General features: G+C 33.1%; 1 protein-coding gene across 10 annotated transcripts in view; it reads right to left on the bottom strand.

The window, feature by feature from the left end:
* The window catches only part of KIAA0586 (KIAA0586 ortholog), a 94,001-nt gene that overhangs the window by 75,287 nt on the left and 1,398 nt on the right, over positions 1 to 17,316 (bottom strand). For 8 of the 10 annotated variants that reach the window (XM_031679086.2, XM_015235531.3, XM_072963121.1 and 5 more), the window contains 8 exons: positions 16,898 to 16,968; positions 14,008 to 14,077; positions 13,019 to 13,088; positions 7,887 to 8,061; positions 6,923 to 7,144; positions 4,780 to 4,933; positions 2,802 to 2,969; positions 1,677 to 1,800 (listed from right to left, as the gene is read on the bottom strand). In XM_031679086.2, the coding sequence (XP_031534946.1) occupies positions 1,677 to 1,800; positions 2,802 to 2,969; positions 4,780 to 4,933; positions 6,923 to 7,144; positions 7,887 to 8,061; positions 13,019 to 13,088; positions 14,008 to 14,077; positions 16,898 to 16,968 (1,054 nt within the window). Of the gene's footprint in view, positions 1 to 1,676; positions 1,801 to 2,801; positions 2,970 to 4,779; positions 4,934 to 6,922; positions 7,145 to 7,886; positions 8,062 to 8,796; positions 8,859 to 13,018; positions 13,089 to 14,007; positions 14,078 to 16,897; positions 16,969 to 17,316 lie in introns of those variants that run through there. The other 2 variants (XM_072963126.1, XM_072963125.1) reach the window with 2 other exon arrangements.

The raw sequence follows: 17,316 nt of genomic DNA, 5'->3' as shown, positions 1-17,316 counted from the left end.
TGTGCACTATTTAACTATGTAAAGAAATAATGGCCAAAAAACGTCCCCAATTTTATGACTATTAATCCACATACCCAAGAAGCTCAACAAACTTTAAACTCAAAGAGATCCACAGACACAACATAGTCAAACTGTCAAAAGCCTAAGACAAAGTGAGAATCTTGAAAACAGCAAGAGAAAAATAACTCATCATATACAAAGTTTCCCCAGTAAGATTAACGGCTTACTTTTCATCAGAAACCATGGAGTCCAGAAGGCAGTGAGATGACATATTCAAAGTACTAAAAGACGAAGAGAGGGGAGAATATAGCTCAAGTGGTAGAGCACATGATTGACGTGCATGAGGTCCAAGGTTCAATCCCCAGCACCCCCTCCAAGTAGAAATAAATGGATAAACCCAATTACCACCCCATCGTAAAAAAAAAGAAAAAGAAAAAGAATGTCAACCAAAAATTCTACCTCCAGTGAACCATCCTTTAAAAGTAGAAATTAAGACATTACCAGCTAAACAAAACTGAGAGAATTCATCACTAGCAGACCTGCTCTACAAGAAATACTAAAAAGAATTCCTCAGGGTGAAATAAAAGGATACTAGACACTAATTCGAATCCATGTGAAGAAATAAAGAATACTGGTAAAGGTTAGCTATATAGGTAAAATAAAAGACAGTATTAAATGCATTTTTGCTTATAAGTCTTTTCTGGTACTATCTGATTTAAAAGATAACTGCATGAAGCAATAATTATCAAGCTGTATAGACAAGCTTATAATTTATAAAGATGTAATTTGTATGACAATAATAACAGAAAGAAAGAAGGAGGGAATCAAACTATATTGGGTCAAACTTTTTGAATCCTGTAGAGATTAAATTAGTACTAATACTAACTAGACTGTTTTAAATTAAGATATTAATCGTGATTTCTAAGGCAATCGTTGAGAAAATAACTCAAAAAATATAGGAAAAGAAGCAATAAGGGAAATAAAATACTATATTGGAAAATAATTTAATAAAAAAAAGGCACTGTGGAGAAATAGTGAAATAAAAAAAAGACCTAAGACATATATAAAACATAGCAACATGACAGACAAAAATCCCACTTTATCATACAATTCATTAAATGTAATGGAGTAAAATTATACAATGTCTCCACATGAAATTATTCAAACTATGGTTTAGTTTTCACAATTGTAGCTCTCCTGACATTCAGAAGAAATAAAATTATCATGGCCTACACCTACTTGATTTTTAAAAAACTTTTTATAATGTAAAATTTCAAACATACACAAAAGTAGAAAGAATAGTATAACAACCTCCACATACCATATTTAACTACAACAATCATTAACTTGTGGCTATCTTCATTTTAACTATACTTCTAACCCAGTTTCCCTTACCCTGCAATTTATTATCATTGAAGAAAATCCCAGATCTCATTTCATCAAAAATGAATGATCTGCATTCAACAGAAATTAATCATCTATATTTTAAGAAAATTATATATATTCATTTCATAACTATATTATAAAAAAGAAGCTATATAAGCAGCAGGAAATAACTAAATCTAAGATAATTTTTTAAAGTAATGCAATAAATTTATTAAAATTCCTAAAGAAATTTTAGAAATATGAACAAAGCTCTTTTCAATTTAGCTTTTAAACTAATTTCTTGTTTTTACCTTTCTTTCTTCTCAGGATTCCACCCTATTTTTGATCTAGTTAATGAGGCTTTGTCTGAAGATTCACTTATTCTTGTCAATGAATCATGGTTATTCAAAATTTGTTCCAACAGCCTTACATTTCCTACAAGAGAAGAAATACAGTATCATTTTTCAAGTACTAATTCATTTATCTTTTATAAAATATCTCACACATATTTGTACTAAATTAGTCTCTTACAGTGATGATCTACTCAATTCACTCTACAATGTAGACTATAAATATATTCATCAAATAAAACTAAATATTTATAACTCATAAAATGATACTGATAAAAGTTTAGGCCTGAATTTATTTTCACCACAGAAAAAAGGAATTGAATGAAGTATCATTATCACAAAGCACAGTAAACTGAACAATTTTATAAATAGTAAAAGGGATATTGAACTATTTCTTCACAGCAACTACTGGTTGAATATTCCCTTTGGCCTCATCTTTAACGAGAATACATAACAACTTTTTTTTTTTTGGTGAAGTTGGTTTGTTTAAGGTTTTCATTATCTTTTAAATACCTTAAGACTCTAAATGTGTCCAAGACAAGTGTTGAAAGCATGTAAATGATCTAAAAATAAAAGCTTATATTTAACTTTTAACTTATTTTTTCACTTACTTTTATAGAAGGGCTATATTTCAAGAGTCTGTAACAAATTATAATTTTCTGTCATGTATAAAGTTTATTAGCACTTTCTCCAATACATACATGATAAAAATGTTAAATTTCTGAGTTTTGTTATTGAAATTCACACTTTAAAATAATGTAAGTAACCATGATGATCAGCCTTACCTTCAGCAAAGCATTATTTTTTTATTTATTAATAACAAAATTTGTTCACTAAAGGTTTAAGTAATAACCTATAGAAGATAGTCAGAATAGTTATAAAGGTGTATTTCCAACTCCTTCTACAACGAATCTAAATAAGTTTGATTTGACCACTTTATCACTAAAAAAAGCATTAAAAATAGAGATCCCACATCAGTTACTACAAAGTACATTAGAGAATTATAAATCAGGAGTGCAGAAATCTGGTCCTAATTTGAACAGGTCTAATAAAAGCAGTGGGTGCTAATTATCACTGCTTTATTACCTGTATGATGTGACATCTCCATATTTTCTTTTTCTTCCATAGGATTCTCCCTCTTTGATATTTTATCATCCTTTGAAACAGGTATAGGAGCAAACCTGCGAGGTGCTGGTGTCTCCAAAGGAGATTTCTGTTTATCAAAATCCAGATCTTCAACTTCTCTTGAAGGTGCTTTAATAGAAAATAAAGAAAATTATAAATTTAACTTGCTTTTTAAAAAAATTTTAAATTGCAGTGTTACTCTTACCCATATTTTAAAAATAAAACCAAAATTATATAGCATACACAAGTTATTAACAAATATATACAAATAACTTTATTCTCACTAAAAATAAAAAAAATACAGACTATAAGCACTTTCACTTATAACTAATAAATAAGAAAAAATATGACAATATTCAGTGTTGAGTTGTTGTGAAAATGGCAGAGCCAGACACTGCTCATGGCAATGAAAACTGATAAGGCCATCTGGCACTAAGTACAACAAGTCTTAACATTTTTATATACTTTGGTAATAATCTTACTCTCAGGAATTTATCTTAAGGAAATAACTTAAAAGAAAAAACATTCAATATATGATGATTTTCACTACAGTATTATTTATAAAGAAAAACCCTAAAAACTGCCTTAATGTCCACCAACTATTTTCAAGCAAATTGTGAAGTAGTTATTGAACATACTACCCTTTAGTCATTAAAAATTAATGTTATGAATATAACTATATAAAACGTGGGAAATATTTTTGATGCCAGTAAAAAGCAATACAAAATTATATTTATGCTACAATTATACACACATAAAAATGATGTACACTCAAGAAAAGGCATAGAAAAATAAAAAGTTTGATTTGTTGAGTTTTTAGTTCACTCATTTTTTGTTTTATTCCTGTTACTATCACTAAAATACACAAATTCAGGATACAACCAATAAAACAGACATCTTTCTCCTTTAAAGCTCAAGTCTTAAAAAAACAAAATTAGGAGCAAGTAATTATCTGGAACTGAGTATGAAACAAATGTAGACTTCTATAGAAGGCACATGGCTGCGTCATACTGATTTGCCTAGTATCATTTAAAGGAAAATAATGAAAATAGAGATCCCACTCTAGTTACTATAAGACACATTAGAGAACTATAAATTGTGAACACGGAAACCTGAGTTCTGATCGTGGCTCTGACATTCTCACTCTCAAGTCAGGTAACCTTGAGCAGGCAGTCATAACCTTTCTGTGCTTCATCTTCATCCCTTTATGACTTAAAAATTGACTCATGTTACCTCACAACAGTTTTTTAAGGCCCACTCATCTGTTGTGAAAAGCACCTTACAAGCATAAGGAATCACTAATATGTTTGTAATACAACAATGTTCTAACAAATCAAATGTCAGGAAACCATACAACATGGACTGATATATCATTAAAGGGATAGGCCTTTGATTTTCCTTAGTTCATTATTCACATATCAATAATTTGGAGATACATTTTTTCATGTACTTTAAATTCCAAAGATATAATACAATTAAGCTATGTTTTCCTTTGCTATTATAAAGAGATTTTAAAAATTCCATTAAAATAGATTTGCATTACTAACTCTCTGAAAACATTTAGAAATAGTTTATAATACTTAGGTGGTTTTTCTCCTGACAGAATGAAGAAAAATAGTAAATATGCAATTTGTCAGAAAATTGGAGAACTGATGATAAGGATTTTTGATGTTAGACAAGAAAAATTTTTCTAAATTTATGCATCAGTGCTTCTGAAAAAGGTTATTTATTAAAACCATAAACTAGGACATAATTCATAACTTGACTGAACAAGTTTCAAAATGACCTAAAAATTATCTGACCTAAAAAAAGAACTAGCTTTACAAAAACAAAGACTTAGTCTTCTACAATCTAGTCAGAAAGTTTACAGCTTATTTACTGCAAAGAACATTCATTCCTAGCTGGCATTTTTCATTCATAGAGAACTACAAATTTTTACCTTGTTTGGAAGCAAAAGTGTTCTGTGAAGATAGACAGCTGCCACCAAAATCCAGATGGTCTGGTTTTACAGAATACTTTTCCACTGCTCTAGAAGGAGGTAGTGTAACAGGCTGAAATCTACTAGTCTTGAGTGCAGCACCAATGAAATGAGTCTGGAAAAAAGTAAAAAGACTTTATTAATTTCAAATATCATTTGAAAGAGTGAGATGACAAAATACATTCACATTTATTACAGGACTTGAAAACAATCTAATAGATTCAATAAACAATGAAAATGCATATGTTACACACTAACTATCCACTGTAGCAGCAATGGCACTGGAAGGATATAGTATCACAAAGACCAGGGTTAAGCCTGGCTTTGTGATGTGACCTTGGTCATTTAATGTTACCATTATAAATCTCGTTTCCTCTTTTTCATCTCAGAGACAGCTCAGGGTCAGTGAAGCAAGCTGTGAGAGGACCAGGAGGAAGGGGCTCTCAGCCTAGACCTCTACTGCAAAAAAAGAATTTAAAACTAAAACATCTCATCTTTTATATCCTGGACGGTAAGATTTCATTTGAACTGTGGTTTAAAAACCATTGATAGTAAGCATTCAAATAAAATAGAAGCCAGGCTTAGTGACAACAGTTTCTAGCACCTACTAATTAAAATATCTGAAATGTATAAATACTTAATAAAACTGATTTCAAGAGAGAGTTTATGCCAGGCAAAGAAAAACCTAAAAAGATTTATAGTTTTACAAAATCCTTAAAAGTGTGTCAGAATCTCTCTATATAAAACAGATGGACAGGCTCAACAAATTTCATTTCATTGTACTGAACTACAAATATACCTAGTATGTCACTGAAACATCACTTTTCTCTGTAATTATAAGCTTTATAAACAAGATGCCTGCATTAGCAAAGATTCCATTCTTCCAAATCAGAAAGTTAATAAATTATAGGTTTAGTTATGGAAGGAAGGATGAATGGCAGCCAAGCACTTAGGACCACTTTAAGAAATCAATGTGCTTTTCAAGTGTGTCATTTTATTTTATCCTGAACAAAAAAATAAAATACTTCCTAGGTAAAGAATTCAAGACTCAGAGAAGTAAAGTTATTTGTAGGATGGGGACCCACTCAGTGGCTCTGACAGACCCACTCCTTGCCTCTCCCAGGTAACATGCTGCACGTTCAATTTCAGCCATGTATTGAGTACTTACTAAAATTTTATTTTATATGCCCATAATCATTCCAATAAAAATACTATCTTAACCACACGAAAAGTTCAAGACAAGTCTTATAAAGAAGTCTTGAAAAAATATAGGTCATTAGTGTTCACTTTGTGATAACATTTTGAACTATAATAAATTTATTTTTGTATCTTCTTCTGAATATTGTATTTTAATTTTTAATCATTTTTAAAATTGCATATTAACTAGAAAAAAGTTAAATCAATGTACTTACAATGCTGGTCATTAACACATTTAAAAAAAGTATATGAGTACCTGAGTGCTGAGTGTCCCAGGACTTGGGGGGAATCCTGCATGATACCACTACACCAGCAGCGCTGACAGTGTCCCAGGACTTGGAAGTTCCAAAATAAGTAAGAAACTACACCACCACCTCCTTATGAGGATAACTCTTCTTTTTTATACTAGCCCAATGCCTCATATTTAAAAGGCACTAAAAATATGTATTATTTTTAATTAATTAAATGGAGAAGCAAATATGTATGTATACCAGGTGGTTCTCATCTAAGAGCGCTTTTAAGGACTCCCAGGACTCATCTCAGACCTGCTGTCTTAGAATCTCTGGGAGGTACAGGCATGTGTATGTATAAAGCTCTCCAGTAATTCTGATACACATTTCCAAACTAAGAACCACTAATGTAAACAAATAACTGCAATGAGATATAAACCTTTAAAAATGGTAACCACAAAAGAAGGATAATCCAATTATAAGAAGAGGTCTCACAGAACATCTGAATTATACCGTGCAGAGTTCTCCACACAGAGAAGAATGATGAACAAGAAAATCATTATTTAAGAACTAAAATGGTTACAATCTAACAAGCTATCGCAATAATCAATAAATGTTAGTTTAGAGATACAAGTGATAAAAGGTCATGGGACATGTTCTCACTTTATTACAGATACCTGAATATCTATTTGTTGCTGCTGTAATTTTTCAAGATGCTTAATATGCTGCTCCATAAACACATTCATTTGCTTTTCATGCTCATGACAATGTAGTTTCTCATGTTTATTCTGAATGCTTGTCTGCTGCTCTGTAACACGTTGTAGTTGTTTATCTGTCTCCTGTAACTTATTGAGTAATTCTGTAACAGAATTGACTTTTGCCTCCAAATCACTCTGCACCTAAAACAATAAAAAATCCAAAGATATCAAAAATACAGTTACTAGAAAACTTACTTTAAGCAACTGTTATTGAGAAATTATCAAACCAGAGCTTTTATCCTCTAAATTTCTCATGATTTTATGCCTTTATTTTTAGAATCACAGAATAAAAGGCAGAGGATAGCTTTCCTTAAATAGATCTTTTCTCTCATTTAAAAAAAAGCCAAATTTGTCACACAGAATTTGTATCTCTTAAATGGAAATTAAACACTTAATGGAAATTAAAAATACTTAAGTGGAAATTAAAAAGAAGGAAATAGCAAAACAAAGTAGCTTTCCATACTTCACTAATTAAGACTGAGTGACGTCAGAAGTCTTGGCTCTGCCACCTATTAGCTCTAAGACCTTACGCCGACTCTGACCTCTTTCTCGATTCTCCTATTTACAAATTGAAGACTTTGGCATCGATCATCTCTCTGGTCTCTTCTGGCTCTAAAATAAGGATGACTGATCACCCCAGGTGCCAGGACCAAAGGGTTCCTAAGATGAGATACTTTTGGTGCTAAAACTGAGAAAGTCCTGGATTTCCTAGCACTAACACAGGGATGAGGGAGAAGTCTCACAACTCCTGAGAAATGACGCACAACCACGCAACGAGAATGTCCTCAGGCTATGGCTGGACACAACAATTTCAGAGTCAGTTTCTAATAAGTATTTTTACATTTTACCAAGCAGTTACAACTACCTGGGAAGAAATACATACTTTTATCAGTGGAGCTGCAGTTGCAATGGCGGCAGCAGTTGCTGCAGCCACAGTTGTAGCCGAGTCTATTCCACTGGGGGAAGTTCTAGTCTCCTGAATGACAGCATCCTTTTCTGTGCCAGCATCTTCTAAAAGCTGTACCTTTACTTCCTTAAAAACAGGCATGCTTTGGGCTCTGTAATTAAAAAGGAATAAAAATCTATTCAGTAAGCTACATTGAACCATTATAAGAATGATCTACAAGTGGTAATCTGCTGAAGGTGAGCTTTCTCCATTTAAAAAAAAATTAAATCCCTGTTTTTCACTGTCAGCATCTCATCAGTCATTTGGTTAACAAAGCCTATTAAGGCTCAGGTCACTAAACACTAAAGAAATAAAAAGATAATTCCCCAAAGACAATGACATATCAGAAAGTAAGGCTGACACATATGCCAAAGACATGGGCACGATTACAGTGATTTATAGTCAAGAATCCCAAATTTAAAACATGCAGAAAAAGCTCTAAGAATTTAGGTATCAAGTTTTACTCCCAAAGGATGACAACCCAAGAGGGAACTGCTGTTAACACTGATGAAAATAATTTTTTTAATTCTACCTCATTTAGATTTAATAAATGTTACCGAGTTTATTAAAATGGGCACAGAACACACTACTGAGCAGTCAGGATTAAAAATGAGTCCAGCAAATAGATACTATCACAATAAGACATTTAACTAAACCCCTAAAAAAAGGGGCGGGGGGGCTGGTCCATTTTGTTCTGTATTTGGCCTAAAAGAAAACAATGAAACACTGACAAACATGAAGAGCCCCTAGGTAAGACTAAGTAAAATCAGCCGGTGTGAGCTCCATCTCCGGCTGCTGAATTTCTACCCTTTGATTTTTAAAGAAGGCCCAGAGCTCTTAAACTCACTCCTCTTTGATATTGCCTAATTTCTATTAAGAGCATCATTTTTCCTTCATTCTCAAAATTTTGAAGTTACCTTCTTACTTACTTACCTTACCTTCTCACACCCAACCGAGTCATCAAGTTTTGTCAATTATTTCATCACAATTGCAGGAACAGTGTCACAGAATTAAAGAGGCAGGGGGACCTAATAGGCTATCTTTCTTAACTTCTAATTTTCCAGATGAAGCAACTGTCACACACAGAGGTAATGGATTTACTCGATCAAAGTCACAGAACTAGTAAGTAGCAGAGGCAGGGCTGATTCCCAGAGACCTTCCCACGACACCAAGCTTTCTCTCTCAAGAGAGCACTTCTCCCTTCGTGCTTCTTCCGCTCCAGTACAAAACTTCATCGTCTCTTGCCAACTATATCATTCTTTCAATTTCTACTTCTTAAAAACTTCCCACACACATTTTCCCACCATTCAAAAGTCTAAAAGCATTCCTTAAAGACACCTGAATAGGCTAATTTCTTCTCTTTGGCCCTCCACACGCTCCATCCTCTGGCTGTGCCCTAAGTTCCTAAATACACTGTGCTTTCTGTTCCCTCAGAAAACAACTCTCCCAAGTCACACTGCTCTCAGACTACGCTGCACCACTCCCACAGCTTTTTCTCTGTCTCTCAGCCTTCTTCACCCAGCTAACCCTACCCTTCTTAAGATCCAACACAAGCTTTATCTTTTTCAATAAGCTTGTTCTTACAACACTCCCTCTTGATTTCTCCCTTCATTAATTCCTTTTGCATTTCCTGCCTACATCACACAATTGAGGCTTGATAGTCAGCCATCCCATGGTTTAAACATCTGTACAGAACAGTTAAATGATGTACTGAATGTCTCCTCTCACAGTTCTAACCACACATTCCTCAATTTATGTACATATTCTCTCCCCAACAAGCTCTAAGCAACCTAGGAGAGGGTTAGGAAGGGGACACGATTTCTTTTATACCAAATAGCAACTATGAAAGAGAACACAGTAGGTACTCTCTCTCTATATATAACTGACTGACTGGTGTACTAAGAAAATACAATTCAGATAATCCATATCTTTTAGAATTCCTGTCTGAAGCCTGAATGGGACTTACCCTCTAAGCTCTCAATTCTACATTAATACATTAAATTAACCAACAAGAAAAATAACATTATAAGGCTAGAGATCAACTTCATTACAGGCTTTAAATTTTTATTTTCCAATTATCAAATTAATAAATGCTCAATGTAGCACATGTAAAGAGCTTCTAAGTGTAAAGAGCTAGAAAAATGCACCTAACTCTCCCCTTCAGAAGAAATTATTTCCTTCTAGTCTTTTTCTAGAACTTTTTCCTTTATTCCTCAATCCTCTGAATCGGGCATCTACCCCAGTACTATAGCAAAACTGTTCCCACCAAGACCAAGAGTCCTTGCTCAATTCAATGGATATTTTTCAGTCCTTATCTTTCTTTACCTCCAAGCAGCTATCAAACTTAGAACCTCATTTCCCTTGGGTTTGTTAATACCATACTGTCCGATGTCTCTGGATAAGCCTCCAAAGTAGTATTTAGAAGCCAGACTGCTTTCTCTGCACATCTCTTAAAGGTCTGGTTTCCTCAGAACCCTACCTCACGACATCTTTCTTTTCACTCTTACTTACACTCTCACTGTGTCACCTCAACCATTTCCAGGGCTTAGACTACCACCTACACCTGATGCCTTCTACATCTGGATTTCTAGCGTTTTAACCCCCCTTTGTGAATTTGACCTTTACTTTCAGTTTCCTATTCGGTATTTTTTACCTGGATGTCTCATAGGTACCTCAAACCCCTGCCCATGCTCAAAATGAGATTCATTTCCCCCAAGAATTCCCTCTCTCAATGAATACTACTACTCATTATGCATTTATACAAGCCAAAAATCTACAATTCATCCTTAGCTCCTTCCTCACTCTCACATCTAATCATTAATTCCTGTCAATCTCTAAATCACCTTCCAAATCTGTCTACTTCTCTCCAACGCAGCATGATTCTGACCCTCATTCCACCACTCCCCAGTGTATTCAGGGCCAATCTAATTCATCTCTCAAAAAAATTCCTGAAAAATTTATAGCCAGTTGGTTTCATGGACTCCAGTCCTCTTTTTTTTTTATATCAACTTGTGTGAGCCTTTTAAGAAATATGTATCATACTTTTACAACTTTTAAATGATTTGCCATTTCCCTTAAAGTCCAAACTTCTTTAAAGTAGTTCATAACCTAGCCCCTTGCTCACCTCTGCAGCCACATGTAGGAACATTCTACCCTTGTTCTAGATACTCTGGGCAGATTCTTCGTTCCTAAAAGGCTCCAGTCTATTACCTTTTATTACAACTTTACAGCATATTATAATATCAAATAGGGCAAATTTTCCATCATTCAGCTTTTGTTTTTCCAAAATTAGCTATACTCAACCATGTGTATTCCATATGTAGTCTTAAAAGTACATATATATATTCCCAGCTGTGTGTCCTTCCATATAAATTTTAGAATCACTTTGCCAGATTCTATCTACCATTCTCAAAAAAAAAAAAAAATCAAGTGACACTGACTACAGTAAAATCTGTATCCTGAGACATAATCAGACTTTCTTTTAACAACTTGAGAGTCATTTTCATAGTTCTGATTCATTTATTATTCTCTACATTGCAATTACCTTCTCAGAAGGCCCTTATAGTTGTTTTGCTTTTTAATTCTTTTCATTCATCCTGAAACAGGAAGGGTTCTACAGTCAACGGGTAAGAAGAGTAGTGTTCACAGATACCTCTCCACTTCTTTATGAACAACCTCACCCTCTCCAGTCTGAGAGTTCTGGGAAGTTTGAGAGATTTCAGTTCAGAGAGTTCTGACTTGAAGGCAAGTTGATAATGTCCCTGTTGTGGCTGCAAGCAGCCACTTCTACTGGGGGTCAGCTGGTTGGAAGTGGTAATCACTTTCCGTCCAAATGAGTCAGATGTAATCTGCAATTTTTAGTTCAAGTATAGAATTTGAGAAACTGCACCACCCTTCATGTCCATACTTCTGCCTTTTCTTAGATTTCTTATATAAACCCCAGGATACAATTTACCACCCAAATTCCCCTCCTAACCACCATATCACATGTTGGGAATTGTAGGCTGATCAAATGTAAAAAGGAAAAACATGATTATGTCAAACAACCAGTTGTGAAACTGGCTGGCTCAGATCACACTCTCGTGGCTTACAGGCAGTATTTATTTTTGTTAGTCCAGTGTTTCCTAGAGTATAATACATACACCATAGATAACTACAGGTGAAAAAAGAATAAACTTTATTTTAAGAGTTGTTTATTTAATTGTATTATTCAAAAAATTGACTTTCCATTTTACAAAAGTAATATAAAATTTCCTTTATGAATAAAATGAGAGTTCAAAAGTAAGTAAAAATGTTCCTCTTTTCTAAGCCCACACTGCTCTGGTTCAGCAGCAGAATACATTTAGCCTAAGAATATGTATCTCATTCCATCCCCACTAATGAGAAAAAAAAAAAAGCCTCCAGTGATGTATTCTTTCATGTTTATCATGCTGCTGTTTCTGAAGTTGGTTTTGTATTTCATTGGTATTTAAGATAAAGTTGGGAGGGAGCATTTAGATAAAGTAGCCGTGGTTTCCCTTCACTTCATCCAGATGCTAAGCCTGTCCCTTTTTCAAATCGTAACCAGAAAAAGTGTAAATGTCCTTTGACAGTAAATAGTAAGTATCGTATACCTGGAACTACTTGACCACTGCTGTAAGTAGTATAATGAAGTGACTAGAAGAGCAAGCTCTAAAGACAGACTGCCTGGGTTTGAATCCAGGCTTTGGAAATGGCTTGGGAAAAATCAGTTTCTCTGTGCCTCAGGTTCCTCATATATAAAATGGGGGTTCAGTAAAATTGGGTTGGTAATGGAATCTATTTCACTGGACTTTGAGAGAATTAAATAAATTAATGCATATAAAGTGCTGAGAACAGTACCTCTTCTATAAGAATTGTTAACAGCCACTGAGTATTTTACATGTGCTCAGCACTATGAAAAATGCTTTATACAGATTAACCACACAGTACATATTTCACATATTAAAAAGAAAGTTTTTGCCAGCTCCAGAGTATATATAAAGCTGATTTTACAGAACCATATTGAAACACAAGAAATGGCCCATCTATTTTCTGTAAATGAAACTTACTTTTGCTTTAAAACTGCTCTTAGAGCATCTTTCTGTCCCATGGTGTACTGAGAAATAAATATGTCATTTGCTGCAAAATCAAGACACAAAAATATACTTTAGACACCTGAAAATTCATTAAATTTTGTTAAGCTATTCAAAGAAAAACTTTTTAATTAAAGAAAAATGTTTGGGAATTCAGCAATATGATTTCTCAATTAAAAAAAGGCAAGGAACAAATTAAGTGACTGAGTAATAATAGTCATAACAGTCCCTATTCTGCAGGAAAAAAATTCTGGGGCCAAACTGGGGACATTTGTTCAAACTCTTAGATGAAAATAAAACCAACTAATTTTAAAATGTCATGAAATAAATTTTTTCAAAGCATATTTTAAATCTATTCTCTTACCAAAGACTATTCAAAACTTGAATTCAGCATTTGTAAACAGATATCTAATACCAAACCTATTCAACAGATTGGCAATAATAAAATTACCTTAATCATTATAAACTGTTTTCTGGACATTAGAGATTTCCATTAGTAGCTAAATTTGGAAGAAAAAATTAATTTAAAATGAAAATAATAAGAATAAACTATAAGGCTATTTAATGAATATCTAAAAAAAAATCAATGAACATCTAAAAATCTAAAATTCTATCCTTACCAAGGAAGTTCTGACACATTACAACATAGATGAATCATGCAGACATGCTATGTGAAATAAGTCAATCACAAAAGGACGAATACTGTATGATTCCATACAGAGAAGGTATAGTGGAGTTTATAGAGATACAAAGTAGAATGGTGGGAGAAGGGAAAGGAGTTAGTATTTGAGAATACAGAGACTCAGTTGAGGAAGATGAAAAGTTCTGGAGATGGATGGTGATGATGGCTGCACAACGTGAATGTATCTAATGCCACAGCACTGTATGCTAAAAATGGTAAAAATGGTAAATTTTATGTTATGTATATTTTACCACATACAAAAAAATCAAATCTATACTTTTACCTTTTTGTCTGTTACTCTCCTCCGTTTTATCCAAAGGCAACCTTTGCACTGCAACATCTTTAGAAAAATCCTTTAGGATATGAAAGGAAGAAATGAAATAAACTTTATGATTTACTATTTATCAAGTACCATTTACTAGCTATGTGACTACTGTGTTCCAGGAGGACAGGACTGTGTGTTTTATATACTTAACTCCCAGCACCAACACAATGCTTAGGTAACTTGAAGCCACTCAAAGATTTGTTGAGTGAATGAGTAATGAGCTGTCAGACAAGTGAATGAATGGGTAAATGAACAAGCAAACAACTGTGGCCTTGAAATTCAAATCCTGATTTGCTACTTCCAGCAGAGCAACTCATGTAACATTCGGCGGCTATATTTAAATGTGAAAATGTGATTCACTATGAGTGGAATGAAGTATGTAAGGATGCACGGCACAACATCACAAATTAATCACAGTATTCCTTATCACTGAGCCATATGTGCTCTCAGAAGACTTCTCTGTATAACTGACATCTACTAGCAAATACCTTTCTGCGCACATGTATAACCCTAGACTTCATCTCTAAGATACTATTCAGTTCTAAGACATCACAACTTTTCAAATACTAGGTTCATTCTATATTGAGTCACCTTCCTTAGACATACATTTTTCCCTGCTAAATCATTATTTTAAAAAGCATAGCACATAAATATGTAATTCACAAAAGAATAAATACAGGTAACAATATACATGAAAAAAATCTTCCCTTCACTAGTAATAAAAAAAAAATACAAAGTAAAACAATGAGATGCCTTATTTATCTATCAAAATGGCAAAGTTTTTTTTTTTGCTTAATTATAATGCTCTGTATAAGTAAAGATGAGGGGAAATACTTTCATGAATTCCAGAGAACTTATATTAATACAGTATTTCTGGAGGCAGTTTAGAAAGATTGCAAAAAATGTGTGCAATCCTTTCTCTAATAATGGTAAATGTAGAAACTAATCTAAGGCCCTGGGATATATACCAGAACGTTCATCTCCTGGCTGTATGTATTATCAAAAATTGGAGGACGGGAAAACTTAGTGTTAAATGACAGGAATATAAACAAACTATAGTCAATACATACACTGAAATTCTATAAACTTATTAAATGTTTCTAGGGAAAAAAATGAATGGCATGTAAAGATAATCTTACTACTTAGATATAAAGCAGTATAGTCCTACTTTATAAAATGCATATATACAGAAAAATACTCAAATGTTTACAGTTGTTGATTTTAGTTAATTTCTTTTTTCCTTTTTCCTTTGTATTTTCTCCAGTGAAATTTTTTTTAAAGTTTTTGTTTTCTTTCTGAACATGCATAAGGATTTGCCCCTAATAGGAAAAGGTAGTAGAGAGAAATAGGTATGAACAGGACCAAACACAAATAAGCTTAAAAATGTGAACATACTAGGCACAGACTCCTTTAGTTTTCTCACTGAATAGCATGGTTTCATTAATACACACTGCAATCTTAGCACTCATTTATGAAATAAAAACATAATGCAAAGAGATTGCAGTTTGTATTCACAGTAAGACGAGCTATGATAATAAGCTATGTTTGCTTTGCAGGCATATTTTATATTAGGCAAAACTACACAAAATAAGCTGTGAGCCCATATTAAATCTAATTAACTCTTGCCTGATGATCTTCCAAAGATCATCTGGGAAATCATTTCGATAATGGAATGCAGATACCATTGATAATTAGATAAGGCCTGCTCAAAAAAGAAACAAAAAACACCAACCCAAAGGCTAGGCATGTATTCAGGGACCAACTGCAGCACATAATCATAAATTTTTTTGTGCTTTTTTGACAAAGTTCATAAGTAAATAGTTTCAATATTATTCTTGTTTACTTGTTAAACTAACAATACATAAGCCAACATTGTAACTAGTGGTCAATGTCTAATCAGACTGCATGACCAGAATATGATATTTACAATAAAAATTTTTCAGCATTATAAATAAAAAATATTAAGAATTTCATGTTATTATTTCTTAAAGATTCTTCAAAAAAATCAAAAGCACCCAAAAGAATTCACAACACTTTGACTTGTGGTTGCCAAGGGGGAGAGGGGTGGGAAGGGACAGACTGGGAGTTCAAAATTTATAGATACTGACAGGCATATGTAGAATAGATGAACAAGATTATACTGTATAGCACAGGGAAATATATACAAGATCTGTGGTAGCTCACAGCGAAAAAAAATGTGACAATGAATATACGTATGTTCATGTATAATTGAAAAATTGTGCTCTACACTGGAATTTGACACAACATTGTAAAATGACTGTAACTCAATAAAAAAAAAAGTTTAAAAAAAAGAATTCACAACAGTTTGAGTGATATAAAATTGACACCTCACTTTTGTTACAGCTCCTTTACCATCACCTAACAGTATGTCAAGTCTCTGGTCTAGGATGCCTTTTCCTTTGATGAGCTTCTCTTCAATTATAATGTTTCTCTTGCTGGTAATTATCTTACTAATGAGTATTTTTGATCCTATGGAAGGTTTTTTTTGTTTGTTTTAAAAGTCTCAAACACTTCAAGCCAAAATCATAGCATATAAAAACATTCCTTTTCTTCTTTTTTATTTTTATTTTTGAGGGGAGTGCGTAATTAGGCTTATTTATTTATTTATTTACTTAAATGAAAATACTGGGAATTGAACCCAGGACCTCATGCATGCTAAACACACATTCTACGATTGACCTATACCCTTCCTTCTTGTAATAACATGTCTTTCGTAAGTGAAATTTAAATAAAAACAAGCCTATTGCTAATCAAACACAATTTAAAAACATTATTTGACAACACTTAAAATTTTAACATGATCATAATTAAGAATTCTTTTGCTTACACTTTCAGACACAGCGGGATTTTCTAATGGAGGCTGCTGATAATTTGTAGCAGAAGTTAAGTCTGATGAACCTAACAAAATAAAGGAATCAATTTTAGTGATTTTTCAAATCAGAAATGTTACCTTTAGAAACTCTACAGGCATGATTCAAGAACTATAAACTCTATTAATTCAAGACCTAAATTGGATGCCACTCTTCATGCAAAAACCTTAAAAGGTAACTAAATATTCCTGATGAAGATTTTTACACCGGATATTTTGAAAAATAAGGGGTCAGAACTGACAGTCAAGTGAGCTAAGAATAAAATATTATAAAATAAAATCTTTATACTGGACATACTATGGGTACAAAAGCCTGATTCAACAGCAGGCCTATGTTATGCTGTACTCCCAAAAAGCAGCATTATAAAAGCTTTTTT

The sequence above is a fragment of the Vicugna pacos genome, chromosome 6, assembly GCF_048564905.1.
Source record: "Vicugna pacos chromosome 6, VicPac4, whole genome shotgun sequence".
Lineage (NCBI taxonomy): Eukaryota > Metazoa > Chordata > Mammalia > Artiodactyla > Camelidae > Vicugna > Vicugna pacos.
This window is presented reverse-complemented; position numbering and strand designations above follow the sequence as displayed.